This window comes from Triturus cristatus, chromosome 4_1 (assembly GCF_964204655.1).
Source record: "Triturus cristatus chromosome 4_1, aTriCri1.1, whole genome shotgun sequence".
Lineage (NCBI taxonomy): Eukaryota > Metazoa > Chordata > Amphibia > Caudata > Salamandridae > Triturus > Triturus cristatus.
This window is the reverse complement of record NC_140585.1, coordinates 264,682,447-264,707,493: the sequence shown is the minus strand read 5'-3', so window position 1 is coordinate 264,707,493 and position 25,047 is coordinate 264,682,447. Positions and strand designations below refer to the sequence as shown.

General features: G+C 45.4%; 1 protein-coding gene across 3 annotated transcripts in view; it reads left to right on the top strand.

The window, feature by feature from the left end:
• The window catches only part of SSBP1 (single stranded DNA binding protein 1), a 141,853-nt gene that overhangs the window by 75,559 nt on the left and 41,247 nt on the right, over positions 1–25,047 (top strand). For all 3 annotated transcript variants that reach the window (XM_085652013.1, XM_085652014.1, XM_085652015.1), the window contains exon 5: positions 14,644–14,731. In XM_085652013.1, coding sequence (XP_085508139.1) covers positions 14,644–14,731 — 88 coding nt within the window. The remainder of the gene's footprint in view (positions 1–14,643; positions 14,732–25,047) is intronic.

Sequence of the window (25,047 nt, the reverse complement as noted above, 5' to 3'; positions counted from 1 at the left end):
CTCATTTTCACTTTAAACTTTGGCATGACGCTACTTCATGGACCACAATGCTTTGGGGTAACACGCTGGTAGGACGAGCAGAGTGCGGCCAATCGGACTTTCTTCTAGGTCTGTTTTGCGTGTGCCACATTATGCATCACAGGACGCCTCCCCGGGGCCTGATCTCCATACAGGATTACTATTCAAACTGTCCAGTCTCGGGGCATCTTTCCCGGCATGTGCGTGCATGCAGCGCATACCTGAAGAGGAGGCTGAGGAGCCCCCTGGCACTTGTCACTTCTGACAGTACACCATGCACTTTAGCAGCAGATACAAAACACCATCTCCCAGTTAGAAAGATCCCGGCGGGTAACGGGTTTCTCAGCTCTTATCATGCAAAACTGCAGTCCTGCCTTTTCGCAGCGTACGGCTGACAAACGCTTTTTCAAGCACACACGCTGCATTTAAAAGGCATTTAGATGCTCCTGTGCCAGTTACCTTGCCGTTGGCGATCTCTGTTCTTCCTCCAAGACGGCGTTTGACACTGGCCCCGCTGCTCCTGCTTAGTGTGGGAGGTGGGGAGACGAGGTATCCAGCGAATCTGGGACAGTGCGCCTGCTTCTCTGAAAGTGAAAGTGGGTACGGCGCGCGATAATTAAAAAAACATATGGCCCCTGCGCGCCTATAGACGCTGAGGGCATGTATGGCGTTTCCCTTGCGGGAGCGAGCAGCAAGGCACGATCATTGCTAACAGATGGCGCTTGTGCTCGCTCCCGCAAGGGAAACGCCAAACGTGCACACGTTGCCAAAATGCTGATCGATTCCAATATGTCCCCTCCTAAGCAGCGCATGCGCCCTGTGTAGGCGAGACCTAAAAATAGACTACTACTTGAAAAATGCAAAACTTGTGATTTGAATTTACTACACAACTCTGCTTGTTCCTGAAAGATGGGTAGTTGGGGATCTTAGCTCAGTAAACATTTTGTGGATGCCATTTTGGGGATGGGGGAGGTGGGGAATATAAGCTTTCTTGCACAGCGCATTTCCCCATGTTCCCCCCCAAAAAACTAAATGTTGCTATATTTTGGCTAATTGCTGCAGCAGATCTCACAATCCCCAAGTACCTTTCGAATTCCAAACATGTGGGATGCAAATTTGGCCTATGTGAAGAAGATGTTTTGAAGGCTTAAGTGCAAAGTATGGCTAGCATAAAAAAACGGCTCGGCACTGGAGTACGAAAAACCTCAGAGGCTAATGGATCAAGCTTTAGAAATCTATTAATTTCACATAATGTGGATCCAAATACCCTGAGAAGCAATATTTCATAAGACCTTTTAAATTGTACTACGTGTTTTATGTCTAGTTCACGAATTATAAAGTGAATAGTACATTTTCAAAGTCACTTCCTTAATACAATTTCACTCTTAGAATAATTTTCTGAATATTGCGGAAGGGTTCCAGATTGTGAGGCGTCTCTGGAAACTCTGTTTAAGAAGTTGTGGGTTTCCGATAGCAAGAGCCTGGCCTCCGCAGCTAAACATCTCAATAACCTACTTCTCTCAGCTTACTGAGTAGTATCCTTTTCAGGAGTTAAACCTATATCTTGTATCAATATTCAAATCTTGATTTTTTTTTTTTTTTTTTTTAAACAATTTTTTCTCCAGCATGCGTCTTGGAAAAACCCCGTTGTATGACCTGATCTGCGGGGAGTGTTTTAAGTAGCATGTATATTTGCTTACAGTAGAGGTTAGGGAAGGTTAATTATACTATGTAAAGTACAAATTAAATATATACAATACTTATACCGTTCTACTCCTTAAAGGAAATAATTAAAAAGAATCACACTTACATTATTATCCAAATCACCCACTTTAAGTAAATAATTTTCTGCCTCCTATTTTTTAAATACATAAATAAATACCTTTCGACAGTATTATCTCCACTGTGTTCTGACAATAGAAGTTTTGGAGGCCATGACTCATCGAGTAGAGTGTACCCCAAAAATAGAGTTGGTTTTACAGCCTCTTTCATTGCCGCTGGTATTCCCTGTATGAAGTTCAAGCAGAAAATCAGAAGCTTATGACACTCTGGTGACTGAGAAAACTATCTCATGGTCACTTTATCATGCGCAGCGTGGGATTATCTGGAACGGTATTGGAGGCCCATCTTTACAAGATCACAGAGGTATTGACAACTTTTGCCACTTTGATATTAACGTGATCTACAAGTCTTCCTGTACATCAAACTGCCTAGAGTGGGATTATCATGATCCTTGGGGTCCAGGTTTGCTGACTAGGGCCTTACTACAGTTTAAAAGGCCTTGGCCATGCAGGAATCCTCCATTCTAGAAAGTGGTCCCCAAGAATTATCTTATGAGATTGCTCATGGAATGTCCAATGGAGAAATTGTCCCACAGGGAATTCTGTTTTCTAGATCCTACTGAAGATGTAGTTATCCAGCTTTCAAATGCTTTCGTCTCCAACTGTTTTTGACATCATCTGAATGTATTCCGCCCAGTGGCTGGTGTGATTGCTCTGACAATAATTGTATTGGGTTAGTGGAAAGCTCTGCAAGAACCTCTGGGTGGGGACCCTCAATTTGTTCATACTATAACGGGTGGTAAGAACGTTGACATCTGAAACCAATCCAGGGCCTATCTTGCTTTTGACCACACCCTTTGCAGCATGCATGGGCAGACTGTGGTATGTGAATGTTCCATTTCTGTGGGACCACATTGCCCATGTCACAGTCTACTCTGGCTACCTCAAGCCTGCATCTGAATCAAGTCATAACATCTGCTGTCTTCCTAAAGGTGGCTGCCCCATATCTCTGTTTTGTAACCATCATGTAGGTCTTTCCTCGTATCCTGTTTTTACATGGGTAGGTCGGGTCCCTAAGAAGATGGACTGGTCCACTATTGAAGAACTCTATAATGAATGACTGGATTGCCAAGGAAAGGAGTCTTGTTATTCTCTGCAGTGTTCGAAGTGAAATTGACGCCTGTGATAGGGCTGACTGGATTTCTTTCTTGATTAAGCTCAGCTGCTTCTTAGAAGCCAGCCTAACCAATATAATTGTGTCTGTTATGAAGTTTAGGAAATCTATGTACTGAGTGAAGATGCAAAAATCTTACTCGGAATTGACGAGTAAGTCTAGATTGTTTAAAAAGTCTGTTGTCTTGTTGAAATGCTGCTGGAGAGCTGTCAGATACTGGAATACCAAAAAGCCATTGTTCGGATAAATGATCAGCCTCCCTTCATTTGATGAGGAAATGTCATTACAGGCGTCAGCATTTTGGATAAGAACCATGGAGCCAATGAAAGGCAGAACGAGAGGTACGTTTCTTTCCCCTTCAGACAAACTGAAATCAGGCACTTATGTCTCATCTTCTTAGGCAGATATTCCTGATTACTCATAAGCTACAAAAGTCTCACTATAAACCTTGGAGCATATGAGGAGAGTTTTCTAAAAACATCTCTTTAGGTGAAGGGCAGAAAGGGTGCTGCTGAGTTTGAAGAGATTGGACTCAGTCTACAATACATTTAATATTTGTTTCAGCAGGAGAAAAGACTTAACCAGGAAGTTGAGTCCCACAGCTGATTAAAAGTACTCACTTGACTGACTTATGGTTACTGCTGCATTTGCCTTGTACCTGTGCAGCAATGGTGTTTCTAAGCAGTCTGGAATGTTAATGCCCTTCAAATAGAGGTTGTACTGAATGGGCGTCTCTGCAATCAGCAACTAGCCTGATATGAGTGATTAGCAAAAATATTCAATGCATGTCATGCAGGATATGTTGCTGCAAGCAGATATTCTGGAATCTGTGTAGCTGTTAGCAAAGGAACTGTAAGCAAACAGTTTGATGAACATTAATGGAAGGGTGGGGTAAATATGAATCTACGGAAGGTACATGAGAAATGGGGTAGTGTCCTCCAGGCAGTAATAGAAGAGAAGCTTCCGAAATGCATTTCATTGATCAACATTCTGTTTTCCTACTCAGGCAAGCACTTGGGTATCTTTCGGTCCATGCACACTTGCCAAACCACCTGCTCAACACATCTTATTCCCAAAAATACATGCAAGCATCACCCATTCATATGTATCTGATAGAGACTTCTAGCTGAAGATTCCTTACCTTAGAATTTTCCCCAGGCATCAGAATTTCTTTCATGGGCAGTACCCCTGCACGCTGGTAGGTGGCGTCGTTCGACTCCGTCTGGCGTCGTTGGCGGCGTCTGCCGCTGGAGTTGAGGTTCGTTATGCTTATATAGGCTCACCAGGCACGATGAGGCCTGTTCTTTTCTATCCACGCCAGCCAGCGCAGATCCGGAAACCGCTACCCCTGGGTCATTTTTTGACTAGGGTTTTTCAATGTTTTGTCGAAGTCTTTTTGAGGTTTACCTCCTGGTGTGCTGGATATGTCAGCTAGGAAGGCTGGCTTCAAGCCGTGCGGCACCTGTCATTGACAGATGTCAGTGACGGACTCAGTCCTTGTATGCCTCTGATGTCTCAAGCAGGACCACTACCTGAAGGCCTACCCCAGAGCTTTCCAAACTCTGAGTCGGGATTACAGTACTGTGTCGCCTGCCATGTGTGGGTGTGTCGCGTGATGATGCATAGCTGCCAAGGTTTCAGATTGCCATCATGGTTCCTTCTACAATCAGCACGCACTACAAAGGATTCCACTGCATTCAGTAAATACTTCACGGGAGCCTATGAAGTGAGGCTGATGGTGATGCTGCTGCGCTTCCAAATGCATTTCTAAGGACGTGTTTTTCGTCTTTAGAAATGCTAATGGGGAACGTTTAAATACCTACAGGGCTGTCATTAAACAGCAGGAGACAATTCCAAGAGCTTTCTCTGCAGCCCGAGTCCCGTTTGCCAAGTCCACAGACCTCTGGCTCCTTCACCTTTTGTTTTCTCCTTCTCTGTCTGGCTATGGCGTCACACGTGCTTGTCTGAGGCCTTACCAGTCTGTATGCTGGTTGGTCTCATTTCAGCAGCCTCTGCTATTTTTGCTGGCCATTCACCTCTCCAGTACTTGTTAAACTTTTCTGTACTAGACTTTCGGTTCTAGTTTATAAAATGCAAATAAAATATTTGGAAACAAAAAAGAGTAAGAGGCACAGCTAGAAGCCTGTGCTGATCATGGAGGCTGGTGCTTTTTACCTGAAATGTTAGCTTTAGAAAAAAACTAAAAGGGTAACCTGATTTAGTCCTTACTAGACTGTACTTCACCTGTAACATCGGTACTTTGAGGGTTCCACCTATGGATCTGAATCGTGCAGATCATGCCACCTCGACCTTTCCGACTCCGATCGCGAGGCTGGCGCTCCTGACGGCGCCATCCACATCCTCAACTCCAATAAGGAGCCGGAGGGGTGTCATCCGACGCTAGCGCCGAAGGGAGCCATGCTTTCCAGGCTGGAGCCTGAGCCCTAATCTTATGGGCTAGGACTCGAGGAATCGCTGGACACTGAAGAATACCAACCCCTATGAAAAACAAATGAACTGGTGTGAGGATCTGGGTGAAGCCAGTGATCTGGACACTTCTACAGATACTGGCATGCTTTCTCCCCCTAATTTGGCTATGGAGGAGAGAGTATCCTACTCAATGGTGGTGTGGAGGGCAGCTGAGGTCTTGGACCTTAGTTTGCCCTCAGTGACAGTCAACACTAAAGTCTAGACAGAAATGCTTCAGCCGGGATTGCCCCCCTCAGAACCACTTCTCCCTTTCAATGAGGCACTTAGACTTGGTCCAAGCCCCGCCTAGGGGCTCTGTGGGATATGGGTGCGCAAGTGCTACCAACGGTCCCATAGGAGTCCCGGGCCCTGCCCCCCCATGCTGCTGCCAACGAAGAGATGCGGCTAAGTTCACCATTCGCTGCGGACTAGACACCACTGACTCGCTAGGGAGAGTGGTCCTGTGTAGCCACTCCTAGTTGAGGACTTCTGGCTTTTCTGGGGATGTCCTGACATCACTCTTAGATATGCCCTTTGATGTCTCCCGTCTCTTTGGATACAAGGTGGATTCAGCGCTGGAGCGCATTAAGGAGAGTAGGGCTACGGCTAGGTCCTTGGGCCTTTCTATGGCCCCTCATCACCCTCGATCTGCTTTTGCTCCTTTCGTGGCCACGGATGGGGCATACAGTTGTGTCCTTACTCACCCAGCCACTGCGGCACGCATGCTTTTCAACCTCTGCGTGGCCGATGCCACAGCACAGCACCACCTCCTCATCAGTGCACTACCACCAGTGCAACACCAGCTCAACACCTACACAGCCCCACACCAGCAGCAATTCACAACCAATGCAGCATCACTTCAGCATCAATAAAGCAACACCTCAACACAGAACAAAAACATCACTTGGCACCACATAAGCACCAGTTCAGCTACACAACATCGGCATAACTCATCACAACAACATCACTCAGCACCACCTCAGCATCACTCAGTACCACCTGTGTATCATTCAGCATCATATAAGCATCACCTCAGAATCAGCGCACCACCACTTCAGCATCACTTCATTATCATTCCGGATCACCTGAACATCACCTCCGCCACTACTCACAACCACCTCAGCATCACTCCACACCACTTCAGTTTAGCATAAAAATTTGACATCTGTTAATTCTCCACAAATAACTCTCCACTACTCGTATCTAATTAAAATACTATTTCACAACATCCACCCTCCCACTGTTTATGTCCCACACCTAACAATAAAAACTATAACAAAAATGATTTACAACAAGCAAGGAAAAATTAACATCATTGCTTAAACAAATAAACTAGAACACATTTTTTGTATTAATTTTGGTTTTTAGTACAATACTTCAGTTGTATATAATGTTTTTTCGGTTAGATCTAAGGTGACAGAAATAGTTATAACACCTTGCTTATTATAACATAAATTTGCAACATGCTGCACAACATTCACAATGCTCTACAATGCGTATTAAAAACGTTAACATAGCTAATAGCTCTGTCTAAACACTTATAACGCCCCCAAAGGCTATGCCAATGCTTGTTTCTTTTGCTTCCAGCACTCAATGGGAGTGATCTTCCGCATGTGCTGCTACTTCCTACCTTCCACCGTGCTTTCTATCTTTCTATGCTCACCCCTCCAAGGATGTCATACATTGCTCCTCTGCCCATCCTCATCCTGCTCGACATATGATAAACTACCTTTTTAACGAAGGCTTCAGTATGAATAGCCTTTACAATGAAACCGGCACCACGACGGCATCATTACTACGGCAGTCTTTATGCCGAATCATTTAATACAACGTATAGCACTTCAACGCATGTCAGTACAACGAACACCACGGTTTTTGGGGTAAGGGCAGGGCTTTAAGTGGGATGAAAAAACGGAGGGGTCTCTCAAAGGGGCGTGGCCAATGTAATTAAGGGCGTGGGTTAAAAACAGCTAAGCTAAAAATCTGTGTTTAGCATAGTGTGCCGCCCGACTTGTATTTTGCTGTTTCTCTCATTGTATCCAGATATATGATACAAGTAACACCATACCTACAAAAAGTCAGGACTATTGGCTTTGTCAGTGGTTGTTAGTTGATAAGATAAATAAGCAGCAACTATGGCTTGTATATTACATTGGAAAAGCTTCCACTTAAAGCCCTGGTGACACCACGACAATGTTGCAGACTCCTGAGTTTCAAAACGAGAAAGGAAATTTAGAGAGAAATTGACTCTCTTTAAAGGATTTCCCTTACCCTACAACGCTCACCTGGCATTACGTCATGCCGTAACTTCTCCACTAGTGTGAAGTGAGCAGTGTGCGCACGCGCACATCAATGTGGCTGTTACTGCTGTCTGGAAAAAAACGGGCACAAAACAGAGCCCGATAGCGACCCGTTTTGAGGCCTCCTTTAAAAAATTGCAGGTGCTCAGCACCGATTAGACCTAGCCCACTTAAAGCCCTGGCTAAGGGTGTGGAGAGGGATTGCACCCTGTTGCAGGATTTAGGGCCCAGAGAAGGGACAGTTTAAGGATGTTTATTTTAGTATACTCCAGGAAGAAAAGAGACTGTGATAGGTAGGCTCAAATATGCAGGTTAGAAAAGCGAAGTATTGGGACGCCTAGAGTGGAAAACAAGAAAGGGCGCTTGTCTCAAGGCAAAGAGAGATTCGTGCTCTGTTAAAACAAGTGAAATGGTTGAAAAGATCACAAAAAAAAGAAAAATAAATAAATGTGACACTGCCAGCAAATGTTTAATTGGAGCTAAGAAGTCTGATAAGGAAAAAAACGTACAAGTCGTTCAGCACCAAATTTTCATTGAGCGTGTCTGTCCCGACCGCAAACACAGGTAGTGGGGGGAAATCGGGAGCAGTGAACAGGAAAAAACCTTAAAAATCACCTCTAGTTAACACACACGACCAATCCGCTAACTTGATTCCCTCAAGCCACCAATCCACTGAAACCCCATACAGAGTCACAACTCAGTTTCATATTATATTAAAGACTAATTTTCATTTGGCATTAAAATGGCAATCACTGAAAAGGTAGGAATTACAATGCCATCGTTGTTGCAGTTCTTTAAATCATTTACTATGTGATGGCGTGATACTGATATTCGAAGTAGAAACTGGTGTGGTAAAGCCAGGGTCGTTGTTTCGCATTCGTTGTAAAAGCCTTTGTAGTAAAGGCTTTCGTTGTTCCATTATACGTCCCGACATATATGTGGTCAGGGCGCCACAGTGTGATGAGACGTGATGATACATTTGTGTCTACTTGTCATTTTTTTTCTTGATGCTGTTCTACATCGACAAACATCCTTTCTTAGCTTGAGCCTAGGGCAGCGCGCATGCGCTACTCTAGGAGATGACCTCTTGGAATCACTCAGGACTTTTCTGAAACTCGTGCGTGTGACTTTTGTTTTTGCATTAATTGTATTGGCCTTTGCGTTCGTCTTTCCTAAAAGAAAGTACGCAATTGGACAAAGGCGGGTACATATCCCACCTTTTTAAGCAAATGTTTACTTCCATGGCATCCACCTTGCGGGAGCGAGCAGCGGCGCGCAGGGCGCCATCTGTTTTTAATTAGCGCGGTGTCTTTCAGTTTTTCGCTGCCGCGCGTTCACGTTTTTTTTTCTTCTATTTCTTACCGCTAACAGAGCAGAGGCATACATCCGGAGAGAAAGTTAGACTCACTGATCGCGGCGTCTTGTACTTAGCCTGCGCTTAAGCGAGCTCTGTTTGTGAATTTGAAGCTTATTTTTTAACTGTTCCCTATTTTGGTATTTTAGTTTGGTTAATTTAGTTTTTCCCCTGTTTTTAACTTTACATACTGGCCACACTCTTGCACTATAATCTGTGCCCTCACCGCTGTTTTAGCGGGCTCAATCGGCAGATCTCCTCGTATTTTGCCGCCGTCTTGGAAAGGATCTAAGAATCTCTCTTGGCGCCATCGCGCTGAGCGCTCTAGTGCTCAGGCGGAGGTGAGGGGAGGCTCTATTTCAATCTCGCATTGGTCGCGCAGCGGTGACGCGTAGCGGTGGTGCCTGACTCGTGCCTGAGTTGGGCCAGAGTCTTGCCCGTCTGCGCTCGTCCACGCTAAGGAGGCGTGAAGGCGGAAGACGCTGTAGTGTAGAAGGTAAGAGTAAGTATTAATCATACTCTATATCAGGGATGCCTTCTGCCTCTGTAGTATCGTGTTGCGGATCGCTTCCTGAATGCCATGTAGCAGTACCCCTTGATAATCGGCTTGTCCCCGTGTGTTGTAATCAAAACATGGTGGTATCCTCTACCAATCCTATAATAAAGTCTCTGTCTACCACTTCGGTATTGCGAGGTGGTCTTATTAATGCCCGCTCGCTTTGTAAAAACGCCCAAAATATACATGATCTCATTATTGACAATGAGCTCGATTGGCTCCTGATTACCGAAACTTGGCTTAAGCCTTGGTGTAATCCAGATTTAGCCATAGCCCTCCCGCAAACCTTTTCTATCCAGCGTTTGGATAGAGTAGAACAACGGGGAGGGGGCCTTGCCATTTTTTTTCGTAGCTCATTAAAATGTTCTTCACATGAGCTGGTTGATATCAAAGGAGCGGAAGCATTATTTTTCTTGTTGGGTATTCATGACTCATTTACATTTTCGGGTGCACTCATTTATCGGCCTCCAGGCCCCCCGAAGGAGTTCTTAGATACTGTGGGAGAAGTCTTAAGTGATCTATTGCTCAGATTCTCTAACTTTACTATACTGGGCGACCTGAATGTACATCTTGACTCCCTAATGCCCCAGGAGTGGACTATTTTATGGACACCATTAATATACTAGGACTCACCCTTTTGACGCATCAATACACACACTCGGGAGGACACTTATTGGACTGCGTCTGTTCCAACTTCATTGGGCTTGCAGTTCAATCCCCTTGTCCCCAGATCTGGTCCGATCATTTTTTTATTCCATTCCATATTCCTTTACACCAAAAAAACTTGGGTGTTACTACAAATAACTCTTTAACATCTAATTTGATATATAAACCTAATTGGAAACAACTATCTAGTCGATCCGATGTGTTGGATACTTGTGTAACTTGTATTCCAGTGCTAACAGGTAACACCTCTATAGACTATCAAAACTTTTGTGATTGGTTAACCATGGTAGGCCAGAAATTAGGCCCTACTAGCCTTAAAAATCCTACTTCGACCAAAATTAAAAGGAAGGCCCCCTGGTTTACACCGGAGTTGAGAATAGAAGTAGGTAAATTAAGAAGATTAGAACGACGGTGGCGTAGACATGAAGCCACTGCCCGTGAGATATACAAACATGCTAGGAGAAAGTATCATGCAGGCATAAAATCAGCTAAAAAAGCATATTATTTTCAGGCCATAACGATGGCTGACCAAGAGCAAAAAGAAATCTTTCAGATAGTTAAAGATTTCATGAATCCATCAGCCCTCCTGCAGGAAATTCCACCATCTTTAAATCTCTGTAATGCAATCTCAGATTATTTTGAGAATAAAATTCTCAATATTGTGAATGGTTTTCCTCCAGTGTCTTCTACCTTGGGAGATGTAGAAAGAGTGGAGAGGGTGAGCTCTCTAATCTGCCTGGATACCTTCGCTCCCGTCTCTCTTGAAGACTCCTCTAAAGCTATCTTAGCCTGCAAATCAGGATCCCTTTTCGATCCATGTCCTCCCCTGGTACTACAAACCCTGGTAGAAACTATGAATCCTATTATCAATAGCATCATTAATTCATCCCTAGCCACGGCAGATGTTCCTAATGACTGGAAGCTTGCCGCTGTTAAGCCGCTTTAAAAAAAAGCCCTTGCCGACCCTACCACTCTTTCTAATCTACGCCCGATCTCCTTACTGCCGGTGATGTCCAAGCTGACTGAGAGATTCGTGAATAAACAACTTACGGGTTTCTTGGAAGTAAATAATATTTTACATCCAAATCAGTCAGGGTTTCGGTCAAACCACTCCACCGAGTCCGCCCTGCTGTTTACAGCAGAGACCCTTCGCATGGCCATGGACCAAGGAAAGGAGGCGGTCTTAATTTTACTTGACCTGTCGGCAGCCTTTAATACGGTTTCACATTACATCTTAGTGGACCGGTTGGCTGCCGCAGGAGTGGCTGGGGCGGTTCTGGCTTGGCTGAGAAACTTTCTCAGAGACAGGCGTCAAATTACAGTGCTGGGCCCCTATCATTCTGAAGCTAAGGCTCTCAGTTCCGGAGTCCCCCAGGGATCAAGCTTGAGCCCTATACTTTTTAACTTGTATATGGTTCCCCTGGTAAAACTGATCGCCTCCTTTCAGATCAGTACTATTTCGTATGCTGATGACACTCAGCTCATTTTAGTACTGGATAGGGAGCAGCCTGGTGCTGAGGAAAATCTAGCAGCAACATTTAAGTGGATGACTGACAATCACCTCAAATGTAATGCTGATAAGACCGAAATCTTGCCATTTGGAAAGCATAATTTGTTTTCCCCGAAAATCTGTTGGCCTGAGGATGCAGTAGCCCCCCCCTAATACCATCACCTCAGCTCGGAATTTAGGCATCAAATTTGACAACCAACTGTCTTTTAAACAGCAAGCGGTTGCCGTAGCTGGCACTTGTTTCCACATAATAAAAGCTTTGAGAAAATTCTTTGACCTCCTGCCTTTGTCAGCTAGGAAAACAGTCGCCGTGACATTAATCACCTCCAGGTTGGATTATTGCAATAGTTTATATGCTGGAGCAAACAAATCGGTTCTCCACAGATTGCAAATAGTCCAACATGCAGCGGCCCGCCTAGTATTACGTCTGCCGCATAGGTCATCAGCCTCAGCAGCATTGAATGCGCTTCACTGGCTTCCCATTGCCAAGAGGATTCTTTTTAAGATCCTCTTTATTACTTTTAGGGCCTTCCACCACCAAGGACCCAAATACCTACAGAGTGGATTTAAACGTTATCATCCGGTACGCTGCCTAAGGTCTGTGGGGCAGAATTTGCTTGTAACCCCCAGATTCAAGCTAACCACTAAAGGTGGAAAATCCCTTTTTGTGTTGGGTACCAAGGCGTGGAACAAACTTCCCCTCTTTTACGCTCTATGTCTCACGAAACCCAATACAGGAAGGCATTAAAAACGTGGCTATTCTCGATGACTGATGTTGCATGCATAGCAATGGTTTAAGTATGTAGTGTTTAGCGTGAAGTGTGTCTTCTCCCACCAACCCCGTCCATCTGGGTTGGGTGAGCGCCATGATACTCCTTGGAGTGATAATAGCGCTATAGAAATACATTTTACATACAATATATGTAACAGAGCAGTAAAGTTATTTTTTGGGAACTTTGACGTACTCTGTTTCGAGTGACTTAAGATTGTGTTGTTGTGAGCTTAAACATCCTTGCATTAAAACATGTCGCACTGCATTGCCTGACAGTGAATTTTTTTGTATATATTTTTGAACGCATTGTTATATATACTATTGAACCCTGGTGTATGTAACTGTTGTCTTGCGCTGCGGGTGCCCCCACGTGTCTTTTTTGCTACGTTATAAAGACAGTGGTAATCCCGTGACGATAATGCAACGTGCCTCTGTTTCTTTGTTTCTGTGTATATGTCCGTCTTTTACTGTCTCTGTTCAGTTATTTGTATAGCCTTTCTCACTGCCCTTGTTTTGCTTTAGCTCTGTCTATCCCTGTGTATGCTTGCGTATCTATCTATACCTGTCCCTCTCTCACTGTCCGTGTCTTGCTCTCTCTGTTTGTATACAAAACTATTTATGTTGCTCATTTGTGTTTGCTAGTTCGTATGTTTTTCCCTTTCCATTTCTTTCTGTGTGCACTTTTCAGGGCATGCTAAATGTACAACGTTGAAAGCATAAACAACCCTCCGGATACGCATGAAAATCGCTCATAGTTATTTTATTGTAATGGTTTGGAATTGAACCCTGTTTTCTGCAAGTGAGGTTTATTTATATTTGCAAGATGAAGTAAAAGTTGCTAAGTGTTCTTGTGTACGCCTTTGCTAAGGTAAAGTTGGCGCCAAGCAGCGGCGTGGCCCGCAGCCTCTGTTTGGGCATCACTCTTAATAATAAAATGTTCTATTTACATACCTCTTTTTACAAGCTGTTAGTTTTTTGTTCTATAACATTACGTACTGTTATTATAACATAACGTAATGGTAATGCGCTAATGCTTTTTGGACAGTGGGAAGGATGAAAGTCAGAGTCAGGCCTGCTTTTATTTGTACCTGTGGCTGCTGCGTGCACACAGATTTCTTCAGTACACATGTTTCCTGTTCGTGGATTTAAAAAACAGACCGAAATTCTGACCTAGGCTTCTTTAAAAAAGTTGTTGATTGTGGTGATATTTAAACAGTAGCAGAAACAGGCCAAAGGTTAGCTTTTCACTCGGTCCAGGCACCGCGACCCTTATATATACGCACACAAAATGCACACAGACTTCAGGGAACATAAATTGGGTTCGCGAAGAATCTAAGCCTGTGAGGTGGAACCAAAAATAACCCTGATGTGAGCGAGTTACCAAGACTTGAGTTTAGTTGTTGCTTAGAGTGCATAAATTTGCTTTATTAGTGAAGAAATATGTTTTTAGTATGCAATTTAATTTGAAAAAACGTTCTGCTCATATACGAATGTATTCACATATTTCTAATATATGTATGCAGAAGAATTTACTTCTTAACCATGTTATACCAGCTGCTGTTGCCATGTGTTTATACCATCCCAATCCTTCTGTTAAATTCTCTGCCAGTGTAATTTGGTACCCTAGTATTAGTATTGTTCATATGTACCCTTCAGTTTAGCTGTCCAAAAATCAATTTAAATAAGTACTTCTCAATGCAGTTCTATAATATGCCTAATACATATGTTAAAGCTTCCACCCACGATAATGTAAAGCATAACTAAAAACTTATAAGGTCCCAAAGGCGAGACCTATTGGCTATGCCAATGCTTGTTCTTTTTGTCAGTACAGAACAGCATCGGCAAAAGGAATTGGCAAAGACCTTCTAATGCCATTTAAAGGAGAGAAATTCTGTTCTTTGAATGTCCCGCTTTTCCATTTGTATGCCTGCTTTTTTTTAAACTTTCGATCTTAGTATATCCGAGTATATTAGGGAGTCAGAGTTGTGATGTGATGGCCTATATATTATTGCTTCTCTAACACTTTTGCTCTGTGTGATTTAGGTGATGTTAGTCAGAAGACCACGTGGCATCGCATTTCTGTTTTTCGTCCTGGCCTGAGGGACGTTGCATACCAGTATGTGAAGAAGGGGTAAGTGTGGGCTTTGTGAAAGGATTAGAAATGTGATTGGGACTGTAGATTGCCTTCATTTTGTGTCCTCTTCTTTGTTACTTTAGAGGAGGATACCAGACACATCTATGCCATGCTTGAAAGACCTATCAGGATGAAATATGGTTGAGTCAGATCTCACAATGCAGCATATTAGAGGCAAGTGCTGGAATAGCTTAATATAGCAGTGCAAATTGGTAATCCTATTGTTAGTAATTTCCTGTCTGCACTTATATATAGTTACTATATCCAGTTGTGTGTATAACCCTAATTTCCCTTCACTTTTAGTGAGTTGTGCTCTGCTTTCAGTAGAAGATGGCAGGTTAAAGACCACACACAAATTAGCAGACTGTCCCAGAGTCACTGATCTCTTTTGCTGGTCCTTCATTTCTTATTTTCTTCTTTCTCCTCTCCCCCATGGAGCAGTTCCACAGAGGGTATCCCTTTAAGTAGCAATTGACTCAGAACTGAAGATTATCTAAAGAGATTTATCATTTTAGTTAAGAGAGTAAAACAAAAATAACTTGTTCGATCCTTTTATCATAGTCTTCCTTGGTGTGTCTTTGGAAAAATACCTAAATATTTCAGATCTGTTCATTTTACAATTATTAATTTAATTTAAAATCCTAGTCAACTACTATAACTTTGCTCTGTTCTAAAGCATCTAGCTGTACCACAGAGCCCTTCTCATACTGGCTCTGCAGGCGCCATTGCTGCCTCTTTTCCGGAAGCATAACTTGCCATAGAGTGGGCCCTCTTCACTGTCCAAGAGAGACCCTCCTCTTCTCTGGCTGCAAACACCCCTACCGTGCCCTGGAGGTTCCTCGCTGGCAGGCCTAGATGCAGTTTTCCTTCCCTCAGTGTTGATTTTTGGTGCCTGGGGCTGCCCTTCCCATTACTGGGTCTATCTGCCATCACGTGGCCCTGGACCTGGCATCCCTTACTCTGAAACCCAAGCAAACCCCTGGAGGGATCGTAAACATGCTAGCTCTGGATTTGGTGCACTTCATAAATGTGCATATGAAGGACAAATCATTATAAGTGTATAATTATTAGTTAGCATTCAAAGCTGGTCTGAAATAAATGGTTGAGCTAACTTGCCATGATAGAAAATAATTGAGTTGTTGCATGTGCAGCTGTAGATTTTACTTCAAACTCCTCACCCACGCATACAAGGCCCTTCACAACAACGGAACCGCACACCGGAACAGCCACCTCTCCTTCCATGCACCCAAAAGACACCTCCGATCAGCCCAGCTCTCTCTGGCCACCGTCCCACATGTCAACAACACCAGATCGGGAGGAAAATTCTTCTTTTACCTCTCCGCCAAAGCCTAGAACACCCTCCTCCTCTGGCAATCTCCCACATTGCCCCAGTTCAGGAAGGACCTCAAGACCTGGCTCTTCGAGTGGCCCTATTCCCCCCCAGGGCCTTGAGACCATCACGGGTGAGTAGTTGTACTTTACCAACCCTGATTGAGTGGTTGATTGATTGATGCACTGTATACTTCTGCCATCTACTGTTGGACACGAACATTACACATTCCTTTTGTTCAAAGAATGAGATTTTATTTCACGAAGCCTCCTAGAAACCCACAGTGCACCAGGACTCCACCTCAGATTCTTTTTTCCACCATCGGCTTCTGATGTGCTTTGGGTGCTCCGAAACCATTGAGCTACACTCAACAGTCGTTCGATTCCAGTGACTGATATCACCGCCTACATCGGAAGACACACTACAACCTATGATAATTCTGATTCGACGGGCCAAAGGGCTTTTCTCGGCACCAGAGCATATCCGAATACTTGTTAAAGGTAGGTTTTGTTTTAAGTGCAACAGTAAGTTCCTTTGACTGGACTGTCACCAGGTTTGCAGTCTTTGCTTTCCCAGGTACCATGAGCAATCAAGCTGTTCGACCTGTCGCTCATTCAAAAACGTAAAGACTATTAAATACAGATGAGAAAGATGGTGGGAGCATTATAAAATGCAGCTTGAGGGCCCTACAGCGCTGGAGCTTGTCTTTGGACCTGAGGACATCGAGGGAGCCAACTCCAAAGACAACTCCGGTGGAAGTCCTAAAACATGCTCCACTTCGGGAGACTTTGAAGAGGAACATGGTTCCTAGCCAAACCTGCACCCAGGACACACAGTAAACTAATGGCACCAACTCCTCACATACTATTCAAAGATAGTCTCTCCTTAGCACAACTTCAAGAGCCCCCAAAGCCACAACAGGCAGCAGACTCAAGAGGGCCACCTATTGAGCCACAGACTGTGCCTAAGAGGCATCGATAATCTTTTTTTCCCACTGCTTCCAAGCCCGCTCAGCACCAACAGGCAGTTTCAGCTCGGGAAAATCATTGGCAGGATTATAATGTGGGCCCTCAGAATGACAGTACCTTTAAGCCTTACCTGGTGAAAGCCTCGCCTCCAGATGACATAACAGCATATCACACAATCATGAAAAGAGCAGTAGAGCGCCACATGGTGATGATCTGTGTCACTGAGGAAGAGGAGGATTTTCTAGTACAGATGCAGTCTAAAACTGAGATGTCAGTCCACTTGGTGCCCATGCTTAAGAGCATGACCCTATATGTGGCTGGAAATTTCAAGGAGGTTGCTCAAGCCAGGGTGTTTACTTATAGTCTAGAGTAGAGAAAAATTACAAACCAGCACCTGATGACTCCATTTAGATCCAGGGCTGTGTACATACTGACACTCTAGTGGTGCACACTGCTAGAAAGAGAGTCTTTGACTAAAAACTGAAGATGCACCACTTCCAGACAAGGAGATCCTCAAGGTTAATGCAGCAGGCAAATGAGTTGCAGTGGGAAATGTAATACAGTTGCACATAGCCAACTCTGTGGTCATCCTCTCAAGGCATGACCAATACCATTGGGAGGAAATGGAACAATTGGTAAAACATCTCCCCGAGGCTTATCACAAACGTGGCAGAGAGCTGGTGCAAGGAGCAAACATTATTTCTAATGCAAACATTGACCGTGCATTAGATGACGCAGTCACAGCCTCTAGAGAGAAGAATACTAGCATCATCCTCTGCCCTCCTGGTTCCGGGTGTCTGGATTTCATCCTCATGTTCAGCAACATATCATCATCTCCTTTGATAGTAAACATCTGCTTGGCCCAAAATGGACATATTGATGGAGAAAATATTAAAGGACACCAATAGCCATGGAGTTACTAGAGGTGCAAACTGCCAAAACTGGATGTTCGAGGCATGTGAGCTGTAGATCACATGCTGTGCATACTCCTGCCATCTAGTGTTGGGTCCGAATGTTTGCACTTTGTTTTTCTTCAAAGAAGTCTTTTCCAGTCACAAGGTATGTGACTCCTCCTTTCGGTGATAGTCTGCATGGGCATGGACTTCATTGTTAGATTGTTTTTTCCCACCATTGGGTTCGGATGTGAATTACTGTGCTCTGGTTCGACACCGTTCCTTCAGGTTCCCTGTGTACGCAAGACACTCACCCTTGACGATATTGTTTCCGATTGGTTCTCCCATTCTTCGCTTATCATATTTACTCATTAAAACTATCTTTCGATTGGAAAGCTCATGGAAGGCCGTCGGGCCTACCTGCTTCTGTCCGACCCGCAGTCGATGGAATGAACTCCCTACTAATTCTGCCCTCGGTGTCATGCGAAGTACCCGCACACCACTCACACGAAGTGTGCAACCTATGTTTGTCTTGAACACGAGAACAGGACTGCGACGCGTGCCAGGCTTTTTGCTCCAAGAAGACACTTCGCGACCGTCGGGCTCGAAGTCGCAACATGCGGAGCAAGCACACAGGCTCTATTCCGGACATCTTTGGGCAACAATCAGACAAGGAGGCCCGGGATGCCATGGGTAACGAGGAAGAGCAGGAACCGATCTCCATTTCGTAGCACGACTCTGACCAAGATGTAGACATCGTGCATGGACAACATGAGTACAGACCCTCCCTCATCCCAAAACCACCTCAGCACAAAAAGAAGACTCCGGTCCAACCCGCGGCGGTCGGCACCAAGACCAAGCTTCTGACGCCTGCCTTCTGGCTCGGCACCACAGCCTACAAAAAAGCCTTCCGGCTCAAAGTCTCACTCCGAAAAGCCTCACTCCAAATCGGGCACCGAGCCGAAACCACACCATCTGGAACCAAAACACACTTTGGATCCGAATACACCAACGCTTAAGACACCGGCAACGAAACATTCGGCGCCGAAACAGTCAGATGTGCCAAAATCATTTTTGACGCTCTGATCGGCAAACCGGACCCGAAACAGAAGGTGTTGTACATTCATCCAAAGACTGGACACGTCACTACCAAAGTGACTTTAAAAAGAAAGACTGATACAGAAGAGGAATATCACATTCCTTTGAAGAAGAGAGGTGTTGAACTAATCCTTCCCTTCCTCCTCCTATTCCATCACCTCCTTCCCCTCATTTTAAACCAATTTCACTTGAGCAGTCACCACTACATACACCTGACAACCAGGATGATGGGGATGGCAGTGGGGATGGGGATGAAGATTATCAGCCAGTACCTAAAGACCCACGGGGCTACTACAACACTTATTCGCCCACATGCATTGATCCCAACTTGTACCCTACCAAGCCCTCTCCACCAGACGACAGTGTAGGCTACATTGAATTACTGGATAGCGCTGCCAACTACCATGGGGGGCAGCTACACAAAGAATCCCTAGAAGAGGACTTCCTCTTTGAAACCCTTAGCAGCACACAAACATCATCACACACACACATGTAGATGACATCTTTAATGACCCTGTCAGGGCTTGTATTCTTAGCCCTAGAGTAGATAAGAAATACAAGCCAGCACCATCTGACCCAGTGTATGTAAGGGGACAATTCCCATTGGACTCCCTGGTTGTGTCCAAAGCACAAAAAAGAGCCAATTTCCAAACTACAGGAGATGCTCCACCCCGGCTATAGAATCCAAGCTTATTGATACTTCGGGAAAAAGGGTGGCCTCTCAGGCAGCAAACATCTGGCGCATCTCTAACACTCTGGCGTTGCTAGCAGGATCCGACCCTGCGCACTGGGACAAGATGGAGCAATTTATCTAATTTCTGCCCCAAAAACATAAATCTAAAGCGCAAGACCTAGTGCGTGAGGGACAACTTATTTCAAATAATGCAATCAGGTGCTCCCTAGATGCTGCAGACACTGCTGCTAGAGCTGTAAACACCAGCGTCCTTTTAAGGAGACACACCTGGCTCCGCATGTCTGGGTTCAAACCGGAGGTTCAAACCTCCATATTAAACATTCCCTTTGATAAGGAACACCTCTTTGGCCCAGTGGCCGATTCTTCACTGGAAAAGATGAAGAAACACACTGAAGTGGCCAAATCCATGATAGCCTTTCAGTCAACACAAGCCAGTGGTTCCTTTCGGCGCTCTTTCTACCGTGAAGGCTCTAAAAATACCTTGTCGGAGACCACTTCCACCTGCAAGGGCAATAACCAACCCTCTGCCTCTAGGGGTTACTTCAGAGGGGGTTACAGAGGCAACAATGGCAAAGGCAGGGGTAGAGTTTCAAACACACACACACACCTCCTCCTCCAATACAAAACAGTGACTTGCCTACACTTACCTCTGACTACTCAACACCTGTCGGGGGAAGACTTTCAGATTTTCTACCAATCTGGCAGTCAATAACAACAGACAAGTGGGTACTACAAATTATCCGTTCTGGTTACTGTTCACCAACACTCCTCCAAACATTCCCCCAAAGTCACACAAACTTTCACCATATCACCTACACCTTCTCAAACAATAGGTACAGTCTCCTTCTAAAAGGGGCTATAGAGCCCGTACCACCACAACATCACAGGTCAGGCGTGTACTCCTTTTACTTCCTAATACCCCAAAAAGATGGTTTTCTCAGACCAATATTAGATTCCAGAAAACTCAATCTTTACATACAGTCAGATCATTTCCACATGATAACACTTCAACAAGTACTACCTCTCCTGCAAAAAGGTAACTTTCGGTCCACACTAGACTTAAAAGAAGCCTATTTCCATATTCCAATCCACCCTGCTCATCGCAAAGTCCTCAGGTTTGTGTTAGCGGGTCAACACTTCCGTTCGGAGTCACCACTGCCCCCAGAGTCTTCACAAAGTGTCTGGCGGTAGTAGCTGCTCACCTGAGAAGGCAAACCATCCATGTCTTTCCATACTTGGATGACTGGCTCATCAAAGCCAGCACGTACCAGAAATGTCTTCAGCACACTTTCAGCACAATTCAGTTACTACATCAACTAGGGTTCACAGTCAATGTGCTAAAATCACATCTCCACCAGCCAATACTCAGAACTACCTAGGAGCCACTCTAGATACTTAAAAGGCTTTGGCGTTTCCCAATGCAGTCAGAATTCGCAACATTCAGGCTTTAGTTCTCCAGTTTCAACCCAATCATTTGCTTCCAGCTCAGGTTTATATGCAACTGCTGGGAATGATAGCATCTTGCATCATGATCGTCCCCCATGCCAGGCTGCACATGCATCCACTTCAAGAACGCTTAGCCAGTCAGTGGAACCAGTCACAGGGTCTATTAACTGATCTAGTGTTGGTATGCGGCCGTATTCATCGCTCTCTGCAGTGGTGGAACACAAAATGTATCAAAAGGACGTCCCTTCACAGACCAGGTTCCACAGATAGTACTAACAGTGGACGCGTCCTACACTGATTGGGGAGCGCATCTTCAACCACACACAGTGCAAGGCCTGTGGAGCCAACAGCAAAAGTTGCTCCATATCAATCATTTAGAGTTTCTTGCAATCTTTTTAGATCTCAAGGCATTTCAGACTCACCTGGAGGGCAAACCTGACTTGGTTAAGCTATGTCTAACAGGGGGGGGACACACTCTCTCTAACTGTCCCACTTAGCCCAAGACATCTGGAGGTTGGCCATTCACCTCAAACCTTATCTCCTAGTGGAACACCTCCCAGGAGTGAACTATTGCAGACCTCCTCAGCAGGCAGAGGTGGCAAATACACAAATGGGAACTTCACCCTCAAGTTCTCCTCCCATACTTCCAAGCTTGGGGAGTCCCTCCGATAGATCCGTTTGCCACACACCAAAATGCAAAATGCTATAGCTTCGCCTTCAGGTACCCACACCCGCAATCCAAAGGCAATGCACTATGGATGAACTGGTCAGGTATATTTGCCTACGCTTTTCTGCCTCTCCCACTCATTCCATGAGTGGCTCGAAAGCTCAGGCAAACATCTCTCACACTAATCCAGGTAGCTCCCATGTGGGCATGTCAACATTGGTTCACAACCCTGTTAAAGCGGTCTCTGGTCCCGCATCAAAAGTTGCCTTTAACTTTCAGTCTCCTCACACAGAGCCATGGAGAAATCAGACACCCAGATCCCAAACAACTGAACTTCGCGATCTGGCTCCTGAAGTCATAGTTTGGTTATTCCAACCTTCCACCAGAATGTATGACTATCATTAGGGAGGCTAGAAGGCCTACCACAAGAGCCTGTTATGCAGCTAAGTGGAAGATATGTGTTATTTATTGTAATAACAATCATATTAACCCTCTTGATGCTTCCATACAAAACATAATCTGCTATCTGTTACACTTGCAACAGTCCGCATTGGCTTACACCTCCATCAGACTACACCTCGCGGCAGTAGCTGCATATCTACAAAATAGGCAGCATTCGTCGTTGTTTAGAGTACCCGTAATTAAAGCTTTCATTGAAGGACTAAAAAGAGTCATACCACCAAGACTCCCACCTGCCCCAGTGTGGAATCTTAACATAGTCCTTACAAGATTAATGGGCCCACCTTTTGAGCCCATGCACAAATGCGAACCACAGTTCCTCTCTTGGAAAACCTCTTTCCTCATTGCAATCACTTCATTAAGAAGAGTGAGTGAACTACAGGCACTAACTGTACAGAAACCTTTTTTCCAACTACACAGAGACAAAGTGGTTCTTCGTAGCAACCCCAAATTTTACCTAAGGTAGTATCTGCATTTCACATAAATCAGTCGGTACAATTACCTGTATTCTTCCCTCAACCTGATTCTGTTGCATAATGAGCTCTACACACCTTAGATGTCAGAAGAGCACTCTTGTACTGCATTGAAAGATAAATAATTTTGTAAAACAAAACAACTCCTTGTTGCTTTTGCACCACCACCCAAGGGCAATCCTATTTCCAAATCTGGTATTGCAAGGTGGATTGTTGAGTGCATTCAAACTTGCTATGCAAAAGCAAAGAGGACTCTAACTGTACCCCCTATAGCACATTGCACTTTCAAGTTAGGGGGCACTATGGCTTTCTAGGGAAACCGTCCCATAGTTGACATTTGCAAAGCTGCAACATGGTCTACACCGCACACATTCACCAAACACTATTGTGTAGATGTGTTAGCGAGACAACAAGCCAATGTGGGTCAAGCAGTACTTAAAACACTGCTTCAGACAACTCCAACAGCTACAGGATTGCCACCACTTTGGGAGGATACTGCTTTATAGTCTATGCACAGCATGTGATCTACAGCTCACATGCCTCGAACAGATAATGTTACTTACCCAGTAAGCATCTGTTCTTGGCATGTTGAGCTGTAGGTTCGAGGCATGTGGGCTGCTGAATTCATATCTGTGCATAGATCGCCGCCTAGTGTTGGGTCCGGATGTTTGCACGTTGTTGTCCTGGAAGAGTCTTCGAAGTATCCTGGGATAGGTGACTCCTCCCCTGGACTACAGTGCGCATGGGCATCCTCTCCATCCTCAGATTGTTTTTTTCCGCCATTGGGTTCGGATGTGCTTATCTTGGCTCAAGTTAGGAAAAACTTTTTCCAGGCCAAAAGGCCTTTAGTTCGCGTCGGTACTGTTCCCGATCGGTATCAATAGTATCTTTGTTAGTTTACTAACTTCCAGAACCAACTTTTTCGCATCTTTCCCGACCATCGACCCGTCATCGACGATGGAATCGAGGACACCATTCAAGCGGTGTCCTGTATGCAATGCGAAATATCCCCATGTCGACGTCCACCCGGTGTGCAACAAATGCCTTTCACCGGATCACAACGAGTCTACATGTATGGCCTGTGCACGATTCCGATCCAAGAAGACCCTCCGGAATCGACGAGCAGCGAGACTCGAAGCGCAGCAAGCGGCGCCGGCCCCGGCCAACATCTTCAGCGCCGAGGACGAAGATGTCGAAGACGTGGAGAACCTACCCTCCAGCCCCGCTTCCGAACACGACTCCGGATCGGAAGGCGTCGAAGAGCGACTCTTTCACAGAGATGAAGCCGACACCGAGGTAGGAGACTACAATGAGGCCTTAGGGGCCGAAGAGAGTAGCTCCGGTGACGAGCAAGGCCTACCCGTACAGACTGAGGATATCCCAGTGCACCAGTCTATGGCTCCGGTCGAGGGATCGCCTTCGGGCCTTACCCAAGACCTATCCCGCAGTTCTTCGGCCCCGCCCTCTGGCCCGGCCTCGGACATTCAGCGGCAGCCATTACTACACAAAACGGCTGGTTTCCCTTCTCCGAAACCGAAAGCTGTATTGGTTCCCCAGAAACCGAAACCAAAAGTAACGCTGGTCGGATCGAGGCCCACCACACCTTTGACGCCAGCAAAACCCGTCGGCACCGACCGCACCAAACAAGACTTCGGTGCCGAGCTTGCAGCAGCCGACGTCGGCGCCGACACACGGAAAAAGACCTTCGGTGCCACCAAACCTACTCGGTTCCCGGCACCGAAACAATCGGCTCCGACCCCAAAGGTCAAACTGCCTGCTGCGTCTCACACCGCTTCGACAGCACCACCAAAGGCACCCTCATCAACGATGTCAACGGCCACTACCGCTCCTCGACTCGATGACCCACTGGCGCCGAAGAAGTCCGCGCCCGCCTCTACAGAACCGGTCGGCGCAAAGGAATCGATGGCGCTCCAGGTGCGGCCCGTTGTTGCGCAACGCATCAAACACAAAGCAGTCCTCCAGGACACGCCAGGCTCCGAGCCGATAAAAGCTCCACCAGCCTCTTCGGCACCAGCCAACATCACTTTTGGCCTGCCGCCATCCACGGCCCCAAAACTGTTCCACATCAGAACACGGGTCACCCACACCACGATCACGCCTGCCGAACGCTCTCCTGCAGAGACGTCTCCATCACACATCATCGACGCCGACACCGGCAGGATGATACTCCACAAGAGGAGAATAACTTCCAAGCCAGCTTTGGACTCCTACCGGATCCCGCTTAAGAAAAAGCAGCCAGTGGCTTCGGAACCAGTTCTTTACGA